The 25,929-nt window shown below is 42.2% G+C and overlaps 1 protein-coding gene across 10 annotated transcripts in view; it reads right to left on the reverse strand.

Annotated features, from left to right (window-relative positions):
- Positions 1 to 25,929, reverse strand: part of DLGAP1 (DLG associated protein 1) — an 868,306-nt gene that overhangs the window by 303,552 nt on the left and 538,825 nt on the right. For 5 of the 10 annotated variants that reach the window (XM_029921991.1, XM_029921989.1, XM_029921990.1 and 2 more), the window contains one exon: positions 14,181 to 15,208. In XM_029921991.1, the coding sequence (XP_029777851.1) occupies positions 14,181 to 15,137 (957 nt within the window). In that variant the 5' untranslated portion in view covers positions 15,138 to 15,208. Of the gene's footprint in view, positions 1 to 9,230; positions 9,351 to 9,725; positions 9,819 to 14,180; positions 15,209 to 25,929 lie in introns of those variants that run through there. The other 5 variants (XM_029921998.1, XM_029921992.1, XM_029921996.1 and 2 more) reach the window with 3 other exon arrangements.

A 25,929-nucleotide genomic window follows, 5' to 3' on the forward strand; every position in this document is an offset into this window, starting at 1 on the left:
GCTATCTTACTTGTACTGGTCCTTTCCCCAATCTGGTCTTTCCTTTTCCACATTTATCTAGTCACCTCTCCCAGATTTCAGTCTGGGTCACACAGTCGCTAAATAGATGTTGGTTGAATGAAAGGCTTGTTGAGAATGGCAGCTCTATTAAATCACATAACAAAAATTTTTATTATACACCTATGATCTAGATAATACAAAGGGACTACATATTTTGATAGTAGGGTGGCTTCAACCCTGGTTGGAGCTGAGAAATACAACACTACATTCTATTCATCCATTAATCTAATTAAATGAAATTAAATTGGCATGGTTTAATTTTAGTGAATGCATTTCTTACAAGTCCCTATTAAGTGAATAATTAACATTTCATTCTTATGTCTGGGGGTATTTTATAAAATATTGAACCAAAAGAAAGTGGAGGCTGTGGAATATAGTAAGACTATATTCATTACTTTAAATGAGCTTAAACAAAGAGGAAAGTGCATGAAGTAAGGGCTTGCTAGAACACTGCTTTGCCTGCAGTGAGATACATGTACATGAGGAGAAATCCAAAGTGAGCGGAGACGTGGGAGAACACAGACTACATTGACTTCCAAGTTCATAATTGAGGAGGGCACTTGCTATGTTGATGCACTTCTGAAGTCTGACCGCTCTGTATTGTTACCTATTATAAGAATTTAGTTTAAACTCTACTAATATTCCTTAACAGCATATATTTACTGGATATACGCAGCCACCTCTAAGGTGACATATGTAAATGTTCTGCACTGTATATTATATGATTCACTTAATTCAGTTATACACTCATAGGTAACTAAGAAGCATTCTAAAGGTAGACCTTTAGGGAAATTTTTCTTTTCCTTAAGACCTAGAGTAGCAGTTTGACAAATAGTAAAACTGGTGAACTTCTTAAAGATTTAGTTAACAATCTGGGATATTTGGAGCTCGTGCACTAAGAATTCTGGCTCACAATAGGCCTGAGAAATATCACTCTGGTCTCCCAGAAGGACAAAATATAAAGTCACAGTGACTTATAGAGGAATTGTGTTTGGGGATTCCTAGTTCATTTCCTCATCATTTCAGTGAAATTACATTAAACCAAGCAGAGGATATTAAATGGGCATTTCATACCACATTTATTTGAACATAATTTTACAGTGTTACTAACAACACCACTAACTACAATCAGGTTGGCAGTCTCAAGGGGTTGTAGTGTTGTTTCCTGTTGAAGCAAATGATTAGTCAAAACAGCCTTGAGAGATGGTTGTTTCATAGATTGAGATACGATTTTCCAGTTACATGAAATAATATTGTGCTACTACAATTTAGCAATTTATATATCTGACTTTGTAAACAAATCTCACATGTCCCTTGGTTTCTAACATGACCACTTTCCAAACCAGACTTATATTTATGCCCAATCATAGAGACAGAATCTGTTTTTTCATCATTAGTTGCTCATTTTTTTAAATTGTTATTAAAATAGATGCCCGTGAAGAAACAATCCTCCAGGAAAAGACCGAAGTAGAGTCAGCGTGATATGCTGGAAAGTGAACAGATTTTGGAATCAGAGCAGGGCTTCTATCTCCATTATGGCCCTTACTAGTAGTACAATTTGAGCAAATTAATGACCCCCATTTTGTGTATAATGAGGTCTGAGCAGCTACCCCAGTAACTTTCAGAAATAAGGGTAAAATGTAGTAAGCACAGGCCCACAGAACCTGCTCACTAAATTATGGTCCCTTTCCTCCTTGGCCTTCTCCTTCGTCCTCTCCTTGCCATCATTCATTACCACACAGAAGCCCATCTGGCAGGTACTGAAGATGAAAGGATACTCAGTTTGGTGCTGTGGGAAGGAATCAAGGGCCCCGAGTGTTCTTCAACATGTCAGTTCCTCTCTCTGGGTCACAGATGAGGAAGAAGGTAAGAAGGTGATTTGTCCATCAAAGCTAAGAAGAGATTTTAAAGTGTGGCTCAAATCAGGAGCCCGAGGTGTCACATGATCAGCTGTTGTTTTCATGGACAAGTCACCAGCTGCAGCCTGGGAGAGCTGTGGCTGCTAATTAAACTTGGGGTCTTGGGATAGCTGCCGGACTTTTTTTTTTTTTTTTTTTTTTACTTTAATCAAGACAGTGGATTGAGGGGGAAGGGATTTGGATTGGTATCTTCCTATTCTTGCTTCTGTTTTAAATGGTTGTATCAGTTTTGCTGTCTATGGACAAGGGATCCCATGGTTCCAAAACATAAAAAACACTGGGCTAACTGGCTGTTGAAGTTCTTTCCGACACCTGCTTCTATTGACTGAATGTGCTCCCGGGGAGTTTATAAGGAAGAAAGGCACAATGAGATGTGCTCTCCAGAAACTCTAGCAGCAGACTAAACCACAACCAAATTAAGAACCAGGGCCTGGAGTGGGAAAAGGAGGGGCGGGACAGGCAGCAGAATTTCTTGCGCATACTGAACGCCAAGGTAAACGCCTCGTGCTAGGGGAATGAGGAGCGCTAACATACAGGGTAAGAGGAACTAAGGAGGACTTCCTGCTGGCCCTTCTTCTGCACTGCTCTCTACGACTGAGGAGCTATGAGAATGCCAGTCAATTTCTCCAGGCCTCAGTTTCCTTCTTGTAAGCATGCTTTTGGGGTAGTCTCCCATGTCCAATTATATAATAAAATGGCTACCTAAAAAATAGGGGAAGAAAAGAGAAGCAAGGAAGAAAGAGAAGAAGAAGAAGAAGGAAGGAACAGAAGAAAATACAGCTAAGCCCAAATCTCTGTGCTCAGTAGTATGCAGGGGCTGGGTGTGTGTGTGGAAGTAGGAAGCAGTATAATTAACCTCACATATTTGATTTCTGAGGGTCACTGCAGGAAGGACGTTATTAAAGTCTTGCCTAGCATGCAAGGCTCTCTTCCAGGGAGATCCATAATACCACTCTGGGAGATGGGGTGGTATTTATGATGGAGAGGGCACAGAGCACAGGAAGAAGGCAAGCAAGGTCAGTTCGGAGGAGAAATGAGGATGTAGTTTCCAATTTCCTACCACGGTACAGCTACAGGAATTGGCTATCTAGATTCACCGATGGAATCTAATAAATAACAACAGTTGGCTTTGGGATTTTTTTTTTTAAAGCAGCATGAAAAGTCAGAATATGTATTTTTAAAGAAGCATGAAAGCTCATAGGAGACATTTTTGATTGATTGTTCAGTTCATGAGATCATCGGGCATGAAATAAAATGTTTCTTTTTCTGTGTAGTGATTGCATAAGCCAAATATGGCAGAGCGACCTACACGACAATTTTCGGCCTAAGGATCTGATTTTTTATAAGCCTCACCACACACCCCTCACAGAGGGTTCTTGTTTTTGGTGGATTTGTTTCACCTCCTTTGTGAAAGCCTTCGAGAGAAGGCAGCAAGCAGAAAAATCAGCTATTTATAGGCTTTTTTTTGACGAAAAGTGTCTGCTCAGCGTGCCATGGAATACTTCCAAGAGGTGGGAGAACAGGAAACTATCTAAAATCAACTAGAAGGCTGGAGGAGTGTTATGGGGGAAAGATTTTTACATGGGAATCATTTTCAGAAAGCTTAGGTTTCATTTGCAAACAAATGACAGTTACTTTCACCGACACCCCCTGAGTTACCGAAGAGCCAGCTGAACTTGTGCTAGGTAAGGAGAGAAGAAGAAAAGGAATGAATTCTCCAAAGGTGATAAGCAGTTGGGATTTTTAAAGCAACCTTAAAGGGGCACCTCTCTCTGTCCCTATTTACTGCTGGAGGAGCCACCAGTCTGCCCAGCGCATAGAACAATTTGGCTGGTAGGTGGCCTAAGTGTAGCTGGCTTCAGAGAGCGGAGAGGGTTAATCTGAGACTTGGGGAATGAGCAAGGAGACAGACGGACAGGCGCCTGTTGTCATCTGCTAGCAGTGGGGGAGGAGTTGTTCTGCTGGAAATACTCCTCAGAAAACCTGGATGAGTCACTAAGGGAGGCAAGTGGCTAGAGCTCCTAGTAGACCAGCTCCCTGGCTGTTGCTTGAATTAAACTTGTCCTTGACTTACCAAAGCTGCCTGGAATTAGGTGGTCTTGACAGACTTACGGTATGAAAGCAAAAACAGGTCTTGTCTGAACAAACTAAAGCTTCAGGAAGCCGGAGGAATTGTGTTCTATTGTCAAATATAAGCCACAGGAAAACTTGACCCACTGAGGCTGAGCTATCAAAAGACTGACCCTTGGTGACCTTTTCATGTGCAGGCAAAAGCCTCACGCGTTTCGTTGGAACACGGGTGAAGATGTTTTAAATGTACACCAGGATGAAGACCTGCTGGCGTCCAGCACTGGGAGAGCGCTTTCCTCTCCCAGGAAACCAGATACCTCATCCTCACCCTGGTTCAGTAAACGTTAGGTGAGGCAAAATAGAAGAGTGGTATGGTACGTGAAACCCATGAAGATGCCCTGAAGAATCCTGATGTCTGAAGATCTGTAAACTCAAAACATTTCACACTACTTTTCATGTGAATTTTTGGGAAAATATTTTCCCCAAATTAGAAGTTAATTTTTTTCGAAGACCTGAACAAACATAGGAGTCATATCATTACGCCCATTTTACAGACACAGAAATGGAAGTGCTGAGTGAAGGGAGACCAAAATCATGTTGGAAGTTGGCAGCAATGGTAAAATGGAGCTCTAGCAGCCCACGGGCTCATCTGTTAGACTCTACTGCCCCCTTCAGTAAGTAAGATGATAAAGATGATAAATGTAGTCTGATAGTTCCCTAGAGTTGGGTTAAAATGTGGCTCTTAGATTAATCTGTGTGGGAACTACCCTGGAACTACAGAATTAAAATCTCGGGTTGATGTCAGAAATCCTTATTTTATAGACACTTTAAAGGCGATTTTTGTGCACAAAAAGGTAGGGAACCATTGCCCTAAATATTCAATGATAGACCAAGTGGCTACACATATATATGACTTTATACATAGGGCCACAGCTATGTTCACAATGTTATTTAATGTTTATTTTTGAGAGAGGGATACAGAGTGTGATGGGGGGTGCAGGTGGCAGAGAGAGAGGGAGATACACACTCTGAAGGAGGCCTCAGGCTCTGGGCCATCAGCACAGAGACCAACGTGGCGCTTGGACTCTTGAACTGCAAGATCATGACGTGAGCTGAATTAGGACACTTAACTGACTGAGCCTCCCAGGTGTCCCTATGTTAGCGATTTTTATACTAGGAAAAGTAAGGTGGGAGGTGTGGGATGCTGGCTACCAAGATAGCGTAAGATACCAGAGACAAGTACGCTGGGCTCCAAGTCCTAGGGCTCTGAGGATAATGCTTAAAGATTACATATCCAAACATGGGGCATGTCTACTCCATTTTCCCGCCTTTGGTACATGGTTTACTCACAATGAAACCACTGAGATGCAGGAGGGAACTGATGGGGATAACAGGAGAACTACACCTATTTCTATTTTTTGGAAATTAAAAATATACTACTCTGCCATTTGTAACCACAGAATTGCAAATTGCGGGTAATTATTTAGTTAACAACAGTTCTCATCACTTGTGAATCGTTTAAGCCACAACCATGTTCCAAATCTAACTTTGAGATCAGTTCTATTTTCCCCTTGTCTCCTTGTGCCTTGACCTCACTGCCTTAAAAGGATGTAGTAAGGATGGGTAAGCTATTCTCTGAGAAGAGCCTTACAGTTTTCATGGAAGCGTGGGGCGCCATAGGAAACAGAACAGGGCTGTTGCTGGGCAGTGAGTGCACTAGTCCCGGCCCACGGCCGACAAGATGACTGGTCTTATGTCAGTCAAGGTGTCTCCCTAAGGTTTAGTTTTGTCATTTTCAGGAAGAGTGAGTTGGACTAAATACTTTCAATGAATTATTTCATATGGTGATTATTAGATTAGAAATCAGTAGGTAGGAAGATGCTATGTCCACCTTTCAGGGAGAAGTTTTAAATGAGAAGACATACCAAATGGCCTTCCAATGTAAAGGTTCTAAAATACCCAAACTATCATTTTTATGAAAAAACAAAAACCAAAACCTACTTGGTCTTTTACCTCTACCTGGAGGGTAAAATCAGGGAGGAATCAGACAATTCTGAAGGTCTATATTAAATAGCGGGAGAAAAAAAAAAGCAAGTGGAGCAGAAATCATTTCCTTTCATTGCTGTGGGATGTCTCTTTGTATGAAAGGTGTTTATCCTCATCCCTAACTGATTTCTACAAATGGTCTGAGGTGAAGTTCAATATAATCACTGTGAAGGCAAAATAATGAGTTTTCTAGTGAGATCTTCGTCTGATTCCCCACTCTATAGTTATTCTTACATGGACATTGTGAAATTGTGTGTTTAAAGTGGATCTCCTATGTCATGAACCAGAGATCAGAGAAACATATACATATAAGTGCAGGTTTTGAAGTAGGGCTCCAGGGATGTTTATGCAGATGTAATGTGCAAATACAGACGGTATACATGTAAACTACAGACAATGACTCTGGACTCCACATAGCTCGGCTTCATAGATAGTTCTGTGATATCAGAAGACTGAACTTGTAGGAAATATCCTGATTCTGTGAGAACAATGAGTAGAAACTTCAACTGAGAGAGAATAGTGACTTAATGTACATGAAAGAAAAGTCTGCCTGTCCAGACAACTCATTTTGAAATGTAATTAGAAGTCTCTTTATCTTAGAAATGGAAACAAGTTAGGGTATATTGCTTAACTTTAGCAGATGAGAAAAAAATGTCAGTTTTTAAAGATAGTTTTATATATTCTTACACTTAAAAGGCCAGAGAATCAAAATTTCCTGGCCATAAGTGTTCTCTAAGAAAAAAAAAAAGTTAAAAATATCAAAAACAAATAATTGGTCAAAAGCAACAGAAGGAGTAAAATGTTATGCTTCTCCTTACACTGTATTTCCTCCTTTACTTTTGTTAATTGTGTAACAGCAATGAATTCATTCTTTATAGGTTTATCTTTTAGCTGGAGAGAGGACTGGGTTGAAGGAGATGATATCATTCATTGAGAAAAATTAAAGCACACACCCCCCATTGCAGTTTCAGTCTAAGAATTTATGACAACATTTAAATACTCATTTACAAAAATAAAGTAAGAAAAATGTTCTCTGTTCCATAATGTGTGTTCCATCTGGCAGTTGCTAGGACAGAACCTAATGATAGGGGATAAGCAAGATGATCTTGAGAAGCAGATAAATGAGCTCTGGTGGAAGTTACATGGCCATGTTATTTTTATCCAATGGGAAAAGTTATGGGTTCAAAGTTTCAAATGAGTAATAAAAATGAGTGAGGTCACGTAATTCTTCATGGATATCATTAATAGTAACCTGGTTTTCCCTGAAAAAGCCAATTTTAATTTTTCTCTACCAAGCTACCCCCTGGCAAATGACAAAAAAATATCTGACCATGAGGTATTATAGTTTGAACCGTGTGAGGTTTCTGGTTTCAATTGTTTAGACCTATAAAGATGGAATTTCTCCATGATTCAGTGGGCACAGTAACCTACTAAGAAAGGTTGTTGCCTTGAACTTAAAACAAAATGGTTAAAACCTAATCTAGTCATGAAATCAAAGCCAACTTGGTAACATTGCATATATTTTTTAGTAGCCTCTATAAAATCTGAAACAAAAGACCAATATGTTCTACCATTCACAAATCACTGTTCCTGTAAAGTTGTACAAAGCGATGATCTCAAGTGGACAAGACCTTATGGATGAATCTTTTTCTGCAGAATATGAATGATTACTTTGAGCTTTTGCCTTCAGTTTGCTACCAAGCAACCTGTTTTCTAAGGAGGAGAGAGAACAAGGAAATAAAGTCCACTGGCCACTAAGAGATTCAGGGCTAGTTTTTTCTCTTATTTTGTGCTAACCAGTGCTATGCTTTCCTTTATTAGGCTGGACTTTGATCAGAAAACATGTGTTATGAAACCTTTGATTATGGATAATCAAACACCTTAGAAGAGTGAAATTGCAAACCAAGAATCGTGGAGTTTCTTTAACACCTTTCAGGAAGGATTTCTTTTTTTGAGCTTCCTTCGACTACCACTGACTCTTCTCTCACAGCGCTTTGCCAATTGTCTCCCCCACATCTCCACTATTATTTGGATATGGGCAATAGTGAGAATTAGACTCAAAGAGAGAATTACCACAATTCTGCTAGCTGCACGCTTGATTCTACGGTCAAAGTTAGGATCAGGCAGGGGTAACCTTATTTTTCTATCAACAAAGAGGACATCTTTACTAAGATCAGTGAAAAATAGGGAGAAGACTATGCAGGCTAAGTAGGAAATTCAACAATCTTGACACTCCTTGTTGGATTATTAAGGCAATTTAAATTAAAAATAAAGAAAATTATCAACGTAGTTGATTTTTTAAGGCAGCAAGCAAGCATTACAGTAACGAAGTAACCAAAGTCACTAGCAGAATTGGTTGGCACTGTCACACACTTCACATAAAGTGAAAATTATATTAAATTGATTTAATATAATTTAAATTGTTCTAAAACAAGAGGAGGAAAAACCTCAGCCAGGAAAGGAAAACTCCCACTAGGTAAAGACTGAAATAATCTTGAACAAACTTTTGAAAAATAGTTGAACTTGCCCTGAAAAAAATCCTGGTCTCATGCTTGTTGTAAATGATTCTCCAGTGATTTTTTTGGTGGAGTCTAATTTAACCAACAGATTAAAAAAAAAGGAAAGAAGGAAGGAAGGAAGGAGGGAAGGAAGGAAAGAAAAAAAAAAGAAAGAAAGAAAGAAGAAAGAAAGAAAGAAAGAAAGAAAGAAAGAAAGAAAGAAAGAAGGAAAGAAAGAAAAATAAAAAGGGGGAAAAAAGGAAAAAACCCCAGCCACCCAGAAATTTTAATTTTGCAAAGAAACAGTAAGCATTCAGGATCCTTGTCTGGAAAACAACTGATCACATTTTAATCACTAGACATACAATGTCATCTAATAGAACCTAGCACCTTAGATCAGCTGTGTCAATGAAAGATTTTACCAAGCCTCTGTGACACGGATTTGTTAGGTATCCAGTATCTCAACCTGTTTTCTTACCTTCTCTACATACATTAGTTTATTAGCTCTTTCAGTCTTTCTAGCGACTATTGAGAGGAGAAATAAAATAACAAAAACTATCCTCCCCTGACCCTGGCAAAACCCCCACTCAAACAACAACACACTCTCACCAAATACAAAGTAATAAAAGAGTTGTACCCAAACCTGGTCAGTCCTTCCATTTCTTGAAACCTGCACACAAACTGAAGAAACCCACTCAGCCTTAAAAAGGTCGATCATCTCTCCCTTCTAAAATTTCATCTCTGAGAGTGGCTTTCTTGCTCCGTCTCTCTTGCTCGCTCGCTCTCTCTCTCTCTCTCTCTCTCTCTCTCTCTCTCTCTCTCTCCTCCTGTGTCTCTACTTCTACCGGAGAGAGAGCGTTTTGTTTCCCTTTTCCTGTTTCTGCTGCTAGATGAATGCAAAATACATGATTGAAGGGATTTTTTTTTCAGGTTAGCAGTTGGAAATCTAAAATCTTGCTCTTCTGAATGGCTTTATATGCTAGTCACTCAACACATAACGTTCACATAAAAAGGCATATACAGAACCTAGATTCCTGCTTTTTAAAAGCAAAGCAAAACAAAACAACAACAAAAACTCCTTTTACTCCTTTGAGCCCATTCCTAGCTTATTTACTGAACTATTAGCACTTACCCGGAGATGTGCCATAAATGCTCTATTCCAGATGTATAAAAGCCAACCACATCTCAACTGAGAATTAAACAGTTTTAATGTCTTCAAATCCATGTCCCTGCTCCAAGCCCTGATACAGTCACTGGCAGCGGTACAAGATTCTAAACAGCAGACATCTGATTCTTGACATTTAAAAATAACAATATTGGGGGGAAAAGGGAGGCTTTTTTTTATTAACTACAAACAGCTTGTGAGTGAGCACATACCACAATTGACTGTATTAACTGGATCCTGCAATAATTTCAAGCTACAGTATTTTATTTCTAAATCAACATCAGACAGAGGGCAAATACCTACAGACATCTCATTTTCCATATAACCATGGCAATGGTCTAAGTTAAATTAACTCCAAGTGATAGTTTTACAAGGAGAAAATCAGAATATTGCTGGTATTTAGATTCTATTATTGGTGAATACTAATTTAACTTTTGTGCACGCTTGAATCAAATGAGGGACTGATCAACCATTCTGGTTTTTGTCTAAGATAGGTCACATTTCATGTACAGCCATTCTCAACTGCGTTCTCAACAAATACGAAGTCAAAGGAACACACACATTTGCCACAGAATAAAACAGGTAATAAAATGAAAATAAAAAGCATTTATTTCTATTTCTGGAGCACATTTTAGACTTAGACAGATCTGGGATCAAGTCTTAGCTCTTTGGCTTGCTATCTATGCATTGCTGGGTAAGTGATTGAATTTTTTATGCCTTAGTTTAGTCATCTGTAAAACTGGAGTAAATAGTAATACGTTAGGAAGTTATTTCAGGTACTAAGTGAGATATTGTGTGGTTTCTGGCACATAACAGGTATTTGATATGTGCCACTTCCTCCCTCTGTTTTATATTTGGAAGGGATGGGGATTGGATCTGGTATGTAGAAAAATCCAGGCTTTGAAGCCAGATGAATCTGTTCTGACCCTTCGTGTTGCTGTGTACAGTGTGTCATTAGGCAAGTTACTTAACCTAATTTGCTACATCTCAGTTTCTGCAACTGTAAAATGCCTCACAGAGTTTTACAGGGCAAATTAGATAACATTGGGAAAATATGTACATTTGGTAGGCATTTATTAAATGAGAGCTTCCAGGCCTCATAACTCTTAAAAATTACTCTAATTAGCACTTTCCTTATGTAACTAAGGAATTTAAAAATATGAACTCAGATCACAGGTCTTCTGGACCAAATGCCTCATCTTATGGAAGAGGAAGGAGTCCCCGAGAGCTGAGATGACGGCTCCAAGCCACATTGCTAGGTAATAAGTGATCACTAACTAGGTAGTGGCAAATAGGGGCTAGAACATAGACCCTCTCCTTCCAAGTCCAATGCTTTGTCCACACTTAACTTTGCGAGGCTGAAGTCAGCCTACGCATCTGTAAATCCAGTTTCAATATTAGTTGGTAATTAGGACAATATAACTGGGGGGGGAAACCCACTTTTCTTTATTTCCCCAAATTCATTTCTAAGAATGAGGCTGTAAATGAAATTATTCCATGGGAACTGGCAGGGTCTGGCTACACCTGTCTTTCTGAGAAAATCTCAGGCAGGACTGTGGAGTCTCTGTCTCCTCTAAAGCAAGGAGAGAGCTGGAGAGAATGTCCAGCTTCAGGATTCTCCTTCTCTCTCCCCCTGTGAATGTCCAGCTCCTTCTTCACTGGAGCCCTTTAACTCCGGCACACTGTCTGGAAGAACATGCTGTTCTACAGATAGTTTATCTGCCAGGCACACTACCTGCTCACACTGAAGCTTTTTTTCCAGTCTGAAAGTTTTGCACAGAACAGGAGCTCAATAAATGTCAATATTTATTAAAGAACTTGTGCTTTTGAGCTCAGTTTATATTTAAAGGGTTTAACTAGCTTGGTTGAATGTTAATTATTGCCCAATGTCAGATGGAACATATTAATTTTTTCCAATCTTTCAATAACTTCTGAATTAAAAACAAAGGCCCTCTGGGTAACAAAGTGAGGTTAGCTGTTGCTCTGGGGAGGCAGGGAAGGACATGGGATTGCAGAAGGTATATATGTGATCCACTGTAATTGATGGTTTATTTCTCTAGTTGGGTGATGTATAAGTGGGTGTTTGTTTTCTAATTATTTTTCTTTATACCTCTCTGTAAGCCTCAGACATTTAATTTAAAACACCAGCTTAAAATAAGGTAAATAACTTGAAAATAGAATTTCCAAATCTTTCCAATATGAGATCCGATAATGCTGTGATACTAAATCTCATACTTAAATCTTCAAGCTTTCATCCTCATTTTATGGAAAAGCTTTTAATAATAGTATGTTTACTCTACAGAATTTTCTTCTTCTGTTCACCGTTTTCATGCCCTTGATTCCAGGGCTGTGCTGGGTGGACTGGAAAGAGCTATTTTGCATGAAATAGAGATTAATCTAATTCTTGAATCTTCAACGTATTGGCCATGAGGCTTTAAATCATTTGATATTTCTAAATCTGTTTCCTCTCTTGTAAAAACAGAGTATTATTACATCAAGCTTTCAGGATTATTTTGAAAATTAACTGGAATGACAAAGGTGAAAACATTTTGCTGCAGGATCTGGTACATAGTAGATTTTCAGTCAATATCGGTTTCCTTCTTTCTTTCCTTATCCCTTCTCTTTTCACCATTACTGGAGCCTTTTACTTCAAAAAGGCATAAAGAAGAAAGAAAAATGAATTTCAGGTAGGAAGAACATAAGCAGGAAGGCAAGTATAATAAAAGCATTTTGTCACTAACAAAGGCTGGTCTTGGGGCCTTGTAGACTATCCTTTCTTAATCTGCTATTTCTTACCTCATCTCATCACTACTCATTAAAGTCCAGGTTTTCAAAAATTTGTCGTGTTTTTTGCCACTCATTACAGAACTTTCATAGATAAAACATCCTGTTCTAGGGCTTCTGTCTCATTGCCTGTCCTTTCTTCAGGACGTATGTTCTAATCAAAAAACTCCCTTCTAGGCGGTAGGTGAGATTGTCATGGTCATTTCTATAAATTAAGTGACTTGAATGTTATCCTACTAACAGTGTAACAGGATAACCCACGAAACCTTTACCTTTCTTTGAGTCTAGTTTTTTATATGCTAAATGAGGAGGTTGGATTAGATGTACTGTTTAGCTCTAAAATTCCATGAATAGTTCTTGATGACTTAACTCATCCAGCAACCTTATAGTAAATGAGGCAAATACCTCATTTACTTTCAGTGGGAGAAACTGACCATGTGATTGTGTGCTCCTTGTGAAAACACCCACATGTTGGTGGCTTCTGAATACTGGGACGTCCTTGCCCAGTGACTACCAGCCTGGCATATTTGCAGGGCTTGGTAGAGGCATTCTCAAGAGACCCAGGTTTACAAGGAGGAATTCAGAGAGCAAAAAGTTGAATTTCTCAGTGGAAGACTGTTTTTCTTGCATTTCTTCTTAAGATGAGAGTGGGAAATGATTATGTTATGCCTTTATAGTCCAATAAAAACTTTTTTTTTTTTTTAAAGATGGGTGTTGCAGGAGAGGACAGAGGGGAAAAAGGACACCATGAAAAGGAAAAAAGAATAGGAGGGTCCTTCTTAGCGAGGGTTACAAAATGACAGTACGAGATAGAGGGGGTGGGGGCAGGGGAGAGAAAGAGACTCTGCAGGTTCAGTGAATGGAAGGATGGTAGGGGAAGAAGAAGAGGAGCAGCTTGCCTTGGGGCCGTACATGTGTGGGATTTACACACTGACACTAATTGCATTTTATCGTGTGGATGCTTTCCCCGCTTTTCCTTTTCTTCTCTGCTGTCTCAGGTCCCTGCAGCTGCACTTGTCAGGTCCCCAAACTGGCTCCATCTCCACCTCCTCAGCACCTAGGGCATTATCCCAATTCCCTGTGCTCCGGGGATGTGAGGGGTGTGGGGGTGGAGAGGTGAGGGTAGGCGGGTGGGGAGTGGGAGTGTGGTTATCATTGGGTGTGTCGCTAACAATTGTGATGGCAAAGATATAGATCAAGATTCCCAAACAAATAGCTTAAGGCAGAATTTTACAATAAATATAATAAAAATAAAATGCTCTTGATAGATCTTATTAAACTCTTTCCAGAATTCACAAGGTCAATGTTGACTTTTGTAAAAAGGTGGATTTATTTTAAAGTTCTGTGTGGACTCCTCTTTTGTCTGCTCCCTATCCCGTGTTCTCTGAGACAAAAGAGGAACACTAATCATTAATAACTCCACGCCTTTATGTAGGCGTGCTTTTTTCAAAGCAGTTTTAAATCTCAAGATAACTGGAGGAAGTCGGTGGCAGTTTTGTTTCCTGAGAGAAGCAGTTGGCCAGAGAAATTCTAAACAATTTGCTCAGGTTCATGCAGACCAGGCTAGGACCCAGGAGAAAACAGCACACAATGAACAGGTACAATTTCTAAGCTTCCATCACTCGACATAAATGATACCTGAAGGTACTGGCAGGACCGTTCTTGTTGACACGACTCCGACTTCACCATGGCCTGGTCCACGTTAACCGACGCTTTCTGGTAGACCTCCCTGGCGCGGCTCACGGTCAGGGTGGAGGACCAGGCGCTCTTCTTCAGGAGCGGCGCGTCCAGGTTGACGGGCAGGTTGGCACAGGTGGTGCATTTGACGTCGTTGTTACTCCGGGAGGCCTTGACCGCCTGCTCGCTGATGGTGTTGTAGGCCTCCATGAAGTACTGCGAGGCCGAGCGGTCGGGGCACCTGCCCATGGTCATCACTCCCGAGGGGGCGTGGTAGATGCACATGTCGCCGTCCAGGTTGTCGTCTGAGCTCCACCAGCCCGGGGATGCGTTGGCGCGGGTCTTGGGGTCGGCGCGCCGCTCCTTGCTCTTGCTGCGCTTGCCGTACCTTACCGTCTGCGTCTCGTCGGGGCTGGCTTTGCCCCCGTTGACGCTGCCCTTGGACGGCCCCTCCAGGGAGTGCGACTTGGTGAAGAGCTTCTGGACCGAGTGGACCAGGTGGCGGATGCGGCCGGGGCTGTCGCTGCGATGCTCCACGGCCGTGCGCTTGTACTGCAGCGTGTGGTAGCCATCCCGGCTGAGCGGCAGCTGCCTCTCAAACTGGTCCAGGAGGTTGGCGGGGATGCGGTTGGCCTTGGCGGCCAGGGTGCGGGGCACCAGGGCGCACTCGTCCTTCAGCTCCTGCTGCGACGTGTAGTGCCTGCGCGGGAAAGTGCTGCTGGCCAGCGGGTCGCTGAACGGGCCCACGCACTCGGCCTGGAAGGAGTTCCGCTGAGTGTAGTAAGGGTGGTCGGCCGGGTGGTGCTCCACCGGGCTCAGCAGGTAGGGCTTGCGGTCTGAGTGGTGCGACAGCGAGTCGCAGGCCGAGTCACAGGTGACCCCGTGGTGGTGGCTGCGGCTGCCCGATAACCCTTTCATTGCTGATGGGCTGCAACCTCGGGGGTCATGGACACCCCGTGGTTAGGTCACACCCCGTCTTCCGCAAAGACCTGGGGGCAAGGAAGAACAAGAGGGAAAATGGTTAACGCTGGTCTCGGTAAAGACGTGCTGCTCTTCCGAGTGCCGGCTGCTGTGTTCGGCTACTGAGTTCATTTTCTGCCAAAGAACTCATCACTGTCCTTGAAAGCCGCTTTCATGCGTTGTTGGGAAAGCTCTAGCACCCTGTAGGGCAGGGAGCACCAGCAACCGTCAGGTACCCGGAGGGGGTAGGGGTGAAAGGCAGTAAACCTGGAAAAGGAAACTATGAGGATGCTAAACGGTTTTAAAATTATTTGAGAGCAACCCCCCTCCCTCCAGGATTCCAATAACTGGAGGTTATCTTTCATTTGCGTCTCTGGGTTTCGTCTTAACTGTCTGTTAATGGTGAAGCATGAACACACCCGAAGGGCTCAGTTTCTCTGGGAAGCCTTTGCTGATGCCCCTTGCAGAGAGAATTAGTTCCCCTCTGTGTTTCCATGGCATCGACCTCACACTCTCTCGGCTCCTATGGAATTGTCTCAGCTGTTCATCTGCTAGTTTAGTTCCTTCTTGGTAGGCCTGCTTACCTCTCTCAGTCACCTTTCTAGCCCCTACCTAGCCCCAGGCCAGCCCTGTAAACACACAGTAAGCACTCCATCAATGTAGGTAAAATAAAGGTGGGCTGGGGGCACGGGTGGGGAGGGGGAGAGAAGCCACTGGCCCCTTATAACTTGAGGATATATCTTTCTATCTTCTGTCACATGCTTTACTGTAAGAATTCTGAAGTAACAATCACAGTTCACAAATACCTACACCCCCTCCCCCCACACCACAGTAATTAGAATGGAAAACAGGAATGGTGGCAAATAAATCAGAGCTGTAGAGAAAATCTGCTGCTGTATTTAAAAAGAATTGTTTTTGGTGTTTATTTATTTATTTTGAGAGAGAGAGAAAGAGTGAGCAGTGGAGGGGTGGAGAGAGAGGGAGAGAGAGAGAATCCCAAGCAGGCTTCATATTGTCAGCACAGAGCTTGATGTAGGGTTCCGACCCACGAACTGTGAGATCATGACCTGAGCTGAAATCAAGAGTCAAGCACTGAACTGACTGAGCCACCCCAGGCACCTCTGCCCCTGTATTTCTGCCATTAGAGGCATAAAGAACTTCCCCTTAACAGACAGAGTAGTTGAAGGATAAGCTTGAAATGGCTAGTTTGACTATCGTGGCATCTCCTTTTCCTGGTTTAAAGGTTTCTGGTTAAATGTTCACAAGTGATAGTGAGATGGCCAAGGGAAAGGCCCTAAAATGTTCCCAAGGACACGAAGGACCTGGGCTCGAGGGTCAGCCCTGCTGTTTTACAGGGCAGAGTATTTTCTTTGGGCTCCAACTTCTTTGGTAGCTGACCGAATTCCTATTAACAGCCGGTTTGTTTTGGTTTTTTTTTAAACTTCTTATAATACAAAATTGTCATAATAGGCCCTGTCCTGAGAAGCCAGCATGACTATCCAAAATATCACTAATGTCATTTCAGATATTCAGACAGGGAGAGATAAATGGTTTAAGTTAAAAACAACCACAACAAAATAACACACACACACATGGCCTAATGAAGAAAAATGCATACTTTTGAGAGGTCAGGTCTTGTCTATTCCATGGGCTGTCCTGTATGTGGGAGCTCCCGACAATGTCGAAAATCTCTATCCAGGGTCTATGACTCTCCCTTTTCCCTCTTGTCTCTCATTTTCTGCATTAATGGCTCAGCAAAACTGATGGAGGGTTTTTAATCACCAGAGTCTTTCAAAATTGGTTAGCCTACTAAATTATAAGCTCCTTGAGGGTATGGACTATGTTTTACCCATCCGGTGCCCAGCAAATGCTTGGCTGATGGTGACCTCAGCCAAATATTTATTTGATGAATTAATGCATCAATGCAGAATTTCCCCATGCGGTCCATTCTGTGATCCGAGTCATGTGTACACAAGAGGGCTTGTGGCGAGGGAAGGGCCATGCTCAAGGAAGGGACCATCTCCTGGGCATTCTGGGGACCAGTGGTTTCAGAGTTCAGGAGGAGGCAGGCAGGTGAATATTCCTTCTGCTGTTGGAAGCCATCGACTGCTGACCTTCCACGGCCCTGCAGAGATCACCCCACCTCTTGAAGTTCTACCTGCTGTGAAGGCAAACTACCTGCCAGCTACAGGATGCCTAGACAGAAGACAGTCTGTCTGAAGGACAGAAAGAAACTGACACCTGAAGAGGCAAAAAGGAAAGAAGGACTCATGATGCCAGTGTACCAGGAAGAGCCTGGAACCCAAAACTTCTCCACTGCAGAGAGACTAGTGAAGAAGACTGTTGCATAAGATACTTTGGGGGCTGCTTGGTGTGACGTGATGATCACGTGACGGGGCTGCAGCAAGGAGGGATGTAAGAGGGTTGCCTACATGTTTTTGGCCAAACAGTGGTACAAATTAATTTAGATGGAAAAATCCATTGCATAAGGGAGTCTACAAAACAGGTGAAGATGTTTTTGCTTTTTAAATATGAACATAAAGATTAAAAAACAAAAATAACAACCCAGGAGGGTTATCGTCACATAAAAAGTCCTAAGATTACACATGATAGAATCTCAATATATAAAATAATGATGAAATAATGCCTCAGAATTTTCTTTTGAAGCAGCAGGGTCTTAGCCGTGTCTTAGGTAGATACTTTCTGCTAAGTAACATGAGACACTGGCAAGAGCTGAAGACATGAATTATACACATTTACTCCAAATTGGACAGAATTCTTTGAGTTATTATTCAATATTTTATTTTTAATATGTTCACAACATTTCACATAAGACATTGCTACCTGAGGACAGGCAGAGAGAACGAAGAGCTTTTGTAAAGCCAGGAATGAAGAATTAGTTAAATGAGGTAACCAATGATAATTTTTGTAAATTCAACATACACAGCATGATTTTTACTAAAATGTAAGTGGGCTATTTTCAGCATAGAGTCAAGCACTTATATTTTCTTGAGGGTTAAACTGCATCAGGGATAAATAAGTTAGTTTTCCTCCTTCTTAATGTTTGTAAAAGGACACTGAGATCTTAATCCCCTTTCTCTGTGACATGGGCAAATTAGGTCATGAAAAAATGGCAATTAACAATCATACACATTTCTAAATGCTCCATCTATCTTTCTGGTCAAGGTCAAATAAACAACACCCTGGCACAGAATAAATAGAGGCAAAATATCTGTTTTATTTTTTGATAGAAAATCTTATATTCTCTTCTATTCTCCTGTCCTGTAAAAAGGACAGTTGATCAATTTGTAATTATAAGGTAAAGCGACACATTTGGTGACTTCCGAGGGAGTAGAGACAGATGATCTAAAGACTTCAATGGTTCACCAGTTGCTGGGGGCACCTCTCTCTCTCATCTTGTTCTTCCTTTTCCTTGCTCTTAAACTCCCTTTCCACACACTTCCTTCTGCCGCTTCTTTCTTCCCCTCACCTATTAAGGATGGTAAGTGGCATCCATGGACAATGTTCGCTCCATCCTGAAGTGTAACTGGGAAGAATTAAATGAGCCTCTCTCATGCACAGACAAATAAATGCAAATCCCTAGTGGCCAAAAGGCTTATGATGTGCTCAGAGAGATGTGAACTAGTCATGAAAAAGGAATAACCATTCTTATTATCTTCCATATCTTTTTGGGAAAGGAAGCTGCTAGACCCTGAATCAGATTTTAAGTGGCCATAAAAGATGTCTCAAAATAGAAAGGGAAATTGCCTTTCGTGTCTTTTCTTTTGGAGCAAGGGTGGGGAGTGTGGGTCAACAAGCCTTCGTAAGGGTTTCTATGACTACCGTGTTCATCTCACATATATTTTTTTTGTTCAGTATGACTTTAAATTGTGTTTTGTCGTCATCCTAGGTTTGATTTTACCATCAGACCATATGTCCTGATTTTCGACTTGGAAAATTTCTTGACTCTATTGGCCACCATGAGATGAGCTCTGAGTGTGGGACGCACTTGGTTTTCACAGAGTTTCCACACCTGGAGCAGAAACGTTGCTGTACCAATGATGACTAAAGCAAGAAGGATCCAGCTCTGTAAAGGAAATCCTCAAGGTAGGTAATTTATTCGACCCAAGGGAAAACAAACAAACCACATAGATGCTGACAAGGGGAAAATAGTCTTGCAAAGCTCGCAAGTCCTTATTTCATTTGGTTTCTGTGCATGTCTTTATTTAGAGCTGCGGTTCTTGATTTTTCTTTACCTGGAGACAGAACTTGGGCGCCTGAGAGGCTCAGGTGGTTGAGCATATGACTCTTGACTTCAGCCTAGGTCATGATCCCAGGGTCATGGGATTGAGCCCCATGTCAGAGCCTGCTTAAAATTCTCTCTCCCTCTACATGTCTCCCAAACTCTCTCTAAAATAAATAAAATGAAAAGAAAGAAAGAAGGAAAGAAAGAAGAAAGGAAGAAAGGAAGAAAGGAAGAAAGAAAGAAAGAAAGAAAGGAAGAAAGGAAGGAAGGAAGGAAGGAAGGAAGGAAGGAAGGAAGGAAGGAAGGAAGGAGGAAGGAAGGAAGGAAGGAAGGAAGGAAGGAAGGAAGGAAGAAAGAAAGAAAGAAAGAAAGAAAGAAAGAAAGAAAGAAAGAAAGAAAGAAAGAAAGAAAAAGAACCAAGTGAAGGGCTTCCATTCCTTCACTCAGTGGAGACTGATAGCCAGGCCATCATGACTTACTTTAGAGAGAACAGTACTTGGGATCAGGATGAAGACATCTCCACAAATCTTTTCAGGGTCAAATGGACCTTTTGTCTTTCCTCCTGCCCATGCCAGGTTTTAACATTCAACGGAAGAGAAAGAAAGGATTCCCTTATTGAAGAGTATAAAGTAGTCTCAGAATGATTATGTTTCCCAGTCTCCCTTAAATGTGTGGAGGTGACTAATTCTGGCTACTGGAGTATAATTGGAAACAGCGGCATGTGTGGTTTCTGGAAAATGTCTCTAAAGCGAAGGGCATACCCTTCTTCACTCCCTCCTCGGCTGGAATGCCCACAGGCCAGGAGGGGTAAGTTATGCTGGAGCACCACAAGATAAAGGGACACCGTGGAGTAAGAGTGCCAATTCCTGCCCCTCTCTGCATCTCTATCTGTCTACGCCACTGTCATTTTATTTTCTGATACTGGCATCTGACCCTATTCCCAAGCAGGATGGGCAGTCAAGGCCAAATCCTGAGGAGCTTTTGAAAGCTATCCTAGTACCCAGGACTTGACTTTGCAGGTGGTGGCTTTCCATGAGACCGATTTAAACCGAACATGGACATGGCCAGCCATGTACTGAAGATTTCCCTGGCTGTGGCTCGAGGCTACTTAGGGGTGGAGAGAGGCAAGAAAATCTGAAAGAAGCAGTGTTTTCTTGCTTGGGGAGTTCAGGAGGAGGCTGAGAAGGAGGAATGGGCACCTCCCAGGAGCGTGGGGAGGTAGCTGTCCGGGCGACCTCCTCGCCCGCATGCCTGCGTCTCCACCACAGTCTAAACACAGGGCATTTTTTTTTCTGCACAGAGCAAAATTCTATGCATTATGGATGCAGCTGTTTAACAACAATTTTTTTAATTCTATTAATAATAATCCCACTTCTGTGGGATTTGAGAGGGACGAGCTTTATGAATGCTCAATGGGCTTATGATTTTAAATAAAGAGTTGTTTTAAAAAAATAATGGAATGGTTCTCATGACTATATGACTGAAAAACAAAGCCATGCCATTTTAGGGTTCAAGTTCACAGAAAACCAAACAGAGAGGTGTGAGGGTGTGAGTTAACATTGCCCAAAGGCCCACTTTTCAGATACTTTCTGACCTTCTGAAATTGTAGCTGCACAAAATAGCTGAATGCCATTCTTGCGATTTTTCAGACTTCCCTACTCAAAGATTTTCATGTGTATCTGTACTTAAAATCATACGGATACCATAAGAGCTCCTTCGAGTAAGCATGGTCGGAAATACACCAGGTGCATTACTCAGAGTAGGAGCCATAGAAGCAGAATGTATTCTGGCTTTTCCATTAACATTAACTGCTGTCCCAATCATCTGCAATTGGATTTTGTTTGTGAATACCTCCTTAAGCCAGGCAGCTTCTACAAATAAATGCCTTTTGAGCTAATTTCCCTTTCAAAGGACATGATATTGTACAAAAAACAATACAAAACAAAAAAAGCAACATGCCAACCCTCCTCCCATTTGGTCACAGTAGGTAGCGCAATTACAGTGGCCTTTGTCTTCTTACAAAGCTTTTAAAAGGTGGTTTCACTTCGACTTTGGAGGATAAAAAGGTGGAGGGTGATATTTCTTGTGAAAATCGTTAGTAAGTTATCATTAATATGGGTATTCTTGGTTGAATAAAGTCTTAAAGAACACAGGAGGGGATTTTTGAAGCAGTACATCATCATCATCATTGTCATCATCATCATTATTATTATTTAATGTTTTATTTATTTTTGAGAGACAGAGTGAGCAAGCATGAACAGGGGCGGGATTGAGAGAGGGAGACACAGAATCCGCAGCAGGCTCCAGGCTCTGAACTGTCAGCATAGAGCCCAATGTGGGGCTCAAACTCACAAACCGTGAGATCGTGACCTGAGCCAAAGTCAGAAGCTTAAGCAACTGAGCCACCCAGGCGCCCCAAGGTGGTACATTATAACCTCATGGCATTCTTTTGGATTGACACAGGTAGGAAGGTGACTGTTCTGACTCCATATGACCTTGAAGATGTGCTCTCCATGAAGTTGTCCCCATTTGGGTTTCTAGGGGAGGGTGTTGTTACTTCATCCCTACCTACAGCTGGGGACAGAATGTGTTACCTTCACCCACCATGGCCAGTGGCTCTTAGGAAGGCATTGTGGGGACACCCCATCTTATGGGAGTAAAATACATGTTCACAGAATGTTCACAGAGAAGAGCAAAGACCATCAGTGTCTATTAAAAAAAAGATGCCAGGAAAAATATGCAAGCCACTGATTAATATAAGAGAAACAGGAATGATGATAGAATAAAACTGTTTAATGGGATATAAGGACAGCCATGATGGAGAAAGGGAAAAATGCAAAAACAATGACAATCAAAACAGCACAATGCAACTTGAGAAGCAGCAGTAGAAATAGCCCCTGATGAAAATGGAGTTATTTTTGCCTACATCTCTCATAACTAGCTGAATAGTGTTGTGAACATGTACTGGCACATTCTAGACAACTTGCTTCAGAGCCAGACTTTATATATATTTTTACCTGAATCATAAGTTTTTTTTCTCATAAATTTCCTTCTTTTAAATGCTGCTGCTTTTCGGGGTGCCTGGGTGGCTCAGTAAATTGAGTGTCCGGCTTCGGCTCAGGTCATGATCTCACAGTTTGTGGGTTTGAGGCCCGCATCAGGCTCTGTGCTGACAGCTAGCTCAGAGCCTGGAGCCTGTCTTCAGATTCTGTGTCTCCTTCTCTCTCTGTCCCTCCCCTGTTCATGCTCTCTCTCTCTCTGTCTCTCAAAAATAAATAAAACATTAAAAAATAAAATAAATGCTGCTGCTTTTCTTACCACATTCACTGTACACATCTACTGAGTGCTGAGACACCAAGAGTACCTGTAATGGTCCCTTCTGTGGTGGCTGTTGAGCTGACACCTGCTTTGGGGACATTGTTTCCCCCTGTCTGCAGCCTCTGCTGCTGCTGTCCTGGCCAGGAACATGGAAGGCAATTACTACCGCCTCTGAGCTGATTGAACTGCATTTGAAGACCCAACTCAGGGGCATCCATGCAGAGGCTTAGCTGAATTAATCAGATACTGGCTCCCAGAAATTTAAATGGAAATGTTCCTAGACTCACTGAACCCTGGTGAGCTTATCTGCAAAGTCAAGTAGAGGAAAGGCCAGTATCAGCACCATGGGAAGCCGAAGTCCAGTGCTATTTGAAACTGTGGGGCAGCAGAAAAAAGGAAGCAGGGGAGGGGAGAGGCAGGGAGGAAACATGCAGAGAGAAGCAGATCTGGACTCCAGGGAGCCCCAGGGAAAGAAACAGAGAAGCTGTCCAACATCCTTCTAAACCTAGTCTGGCCCCGCTCCCTCTCTGGAGTGGCCAGGACCCAGCGGTCTGTGTCAGAACCGTGGCAGGCCCACAAGAGCGTACCTATCCGAGGACAGAGACCCTCCTGCCCGGCCAGAGAAACTGCAAGCATAAGAGGAGCACCACCAAAGTGCTCTGTGTCACAGGGAGCCCCACTGGGAGTCCCAGAAGCAACCCCATCGGAATCAGCTAAGGCATCTTGAAATGGCTTTTACCACTTAACATGAGTACTGGCCCCAACAAACCATGAACATTCATTCAGATTTTATGTTCATTCTTTCAAAACCATCATCAGTGCCTGCATGCAGAGAGAGAGGTGGCCAGCACACCGTGGGCGAGGCGGGCCATCTCTGCAGCTAGCCCTTTTCAGCACAGTCTGGAGTGTTGTTCTGCAGGTGGTCTGGCCTTCCTCACCCTTCCCATGGCTGCTGTTGATGGGAATTGGACTGGCAACTCCTCCCACTCTGCTCCTCTGCTTCCATTTTCACGTAGCTTTTAAAGTGCCTACTTCTTACTCTTCATTTATCTAACAGTTAGACTAGTTTCTCATTTATTATCATAATGTTTTTCATTTTGGGACCCATCTGTCCTTGCCCTCTAGAGTTCTACTCCCAACCTAACATTTTAAACAAACAAATCCATCTCCACTAAACTTCCTGGAAGCACAGTTGCTGTGAAAGAGAAGACACGTGATGACATGCACTGTCCCTTGGATTAAAATCACTTAGTTTCAACAAGTAAGGATGTGAGCCTGTAAGACAGCATATGATACATTCTTTCAATGTATTGGGTGTGGAGTCAAATCAAATCTGTGCAGAGGAATTTAATCCAACATCTACTTATTGAACAACTATTACTTACGTGTAGTACATTGGGCACTGGAAAAAAATGAAAGATTCTTATTATTTCCTATCCATGAATTTTAGTTTAAGAAGTTTGTTTGTTTGTTTGTTTGTTTGTTTATTTTGAGAGAGTGAGCAGGGGAGAGGCAGTGAGAGGGAGGGAGAGAGGGAAAGAGAAATAGAGAATCTCAAGCAGGCTCCACAGTTAGTGCAGAGCCCCACACAGGGGTCGAACCCACAAACCTTGAGATCATGACTTGAGCCAAAATCAAGAATCAGAGGCTTAACCAACTGAGCCACCCAGATGCACCTTCCCCCCAACAACTTCTATCTCTCAAGTTTCCACATTCTCTTCTCCTCACTTCTGCTCTCTGATAGCTCTTGGGACAGTTTATTCTGTTCTCTGGTTCCTCAGCCCCTAAGGTCTCACTTCCTTGCCTTGTTGGCCTAGGAGACACATTACCTCAAACATTCTTTTGCAAGCACCCTCAGCCCCTTGCTCTGTGATCCTCTGCCTCATCTATTCTGGACAATATAAGACCAAGGAGTGATGTCACATCCTGTGTTCTTCCACACAGGGCTGCGTATCACTGGGGATGGGACTGGTGCCATGACAAATTCCCAGTGTCCAATCTCTGCTCTACTCCCCAAGTGGATTGGCAATGATGCCATGGGTCTCCTGCTTCTGTGCTGCTATTCCAAGCCCTTGACTCCCTTTATCATGTCTCATCCAGATTTGGTTGGAAAAGAAATACTGTAACCAACAAATACTAAGTGAATAAAAAAAGGAATGGTTCTTGTGCCTGTAGTAACCATAATAATGATAAACATGTTTGAGCACCTGTATGCCAGGCACATGTTGATCACTTTAATTAGTTAATTAATTAGTTAATTAATTATAATTTTTGTCAAGTTGGTTTCCATATACAGTGCTCATCTGAACAAGTGCCCTCCTTCATGCCCATTACCCTTTTTCCCCTCCCCCCACACCCCCATCAACACTGTTCTCAGAATTTAAGAGTTTCTTATGGTTTGCCTCCCTCATTCTCCTTAACTATTTTTCCCCTTCCCCTCCCCCATGGTCCTCTGTTAAGTTTCTGCTTATGAGTGAAAACATATGGTATCTGCCCTTCTCTGCCTGACTTACTTCACTTAGCATGACACCCTTGAGTTCCATGTTGCTACAAATGGCTAGATCTCATTCTTTCTCATTGCCATGTATCACTCCATTGTGTATATAAACCACATCTTCTTGATCCACTCATCAGGTGATGGACATTTAGGCTCTTTCCATGTTTTGGCTCTTGTTGACAGTGCTGCTGTGAACATTGGGGTACATGTGCTCCTATGCATCGGCACTTCTGTATCCCTTGGGTAAATCCCTAGCAGTGCTATTGCTGGGTCATAGGGGAGTTCTATGGATAGTTTTTTGAGGAACCTCCACACTGTTTTCCAGAGCAGCTTCACCAGTTTACATTCCCACCCCTCCCCTCCCACAGTGTAGGAGGGTGCCCGTCTCTCCACACCCTCGCCAGCATCTATAGTCTCTTGATTTGTTCACTTTAGCCACTCTGACAGGTGTGAGGTGGTATCTCAGTGTGGTTTTGATTTGTATTTCCCTGATGATGAGTGACATTGAGTATCATTTCAGATGTCTGTTGGAATGCATTATTTCACTTCATCTTCAAACAATATGTGGTAGGGACTATTCTCTGGATAAGAATACTGACTATCAAAGATGAAACAACTTGTCTGAGCTAATTCAGTTGGTAAGTTTTTGAACCCACCATGCCCTTAGCCACCAAACCATAATGACCTTG

This window comes from Suricata suricatta, chromosome 14, assembly GCF_006229205.1.
Source record: "Suricata suricatta isolate VVHF042 chromosome 14, meerkat_22Aug2017_6uvM2_HiC, whole genome shotgun sequence".
Lineage (NCBI taxonomy): Eukaryota > Metazoa > Chordata > Mammalia > Carnivora > Herpestidae > Suricata > Suricata suricatta.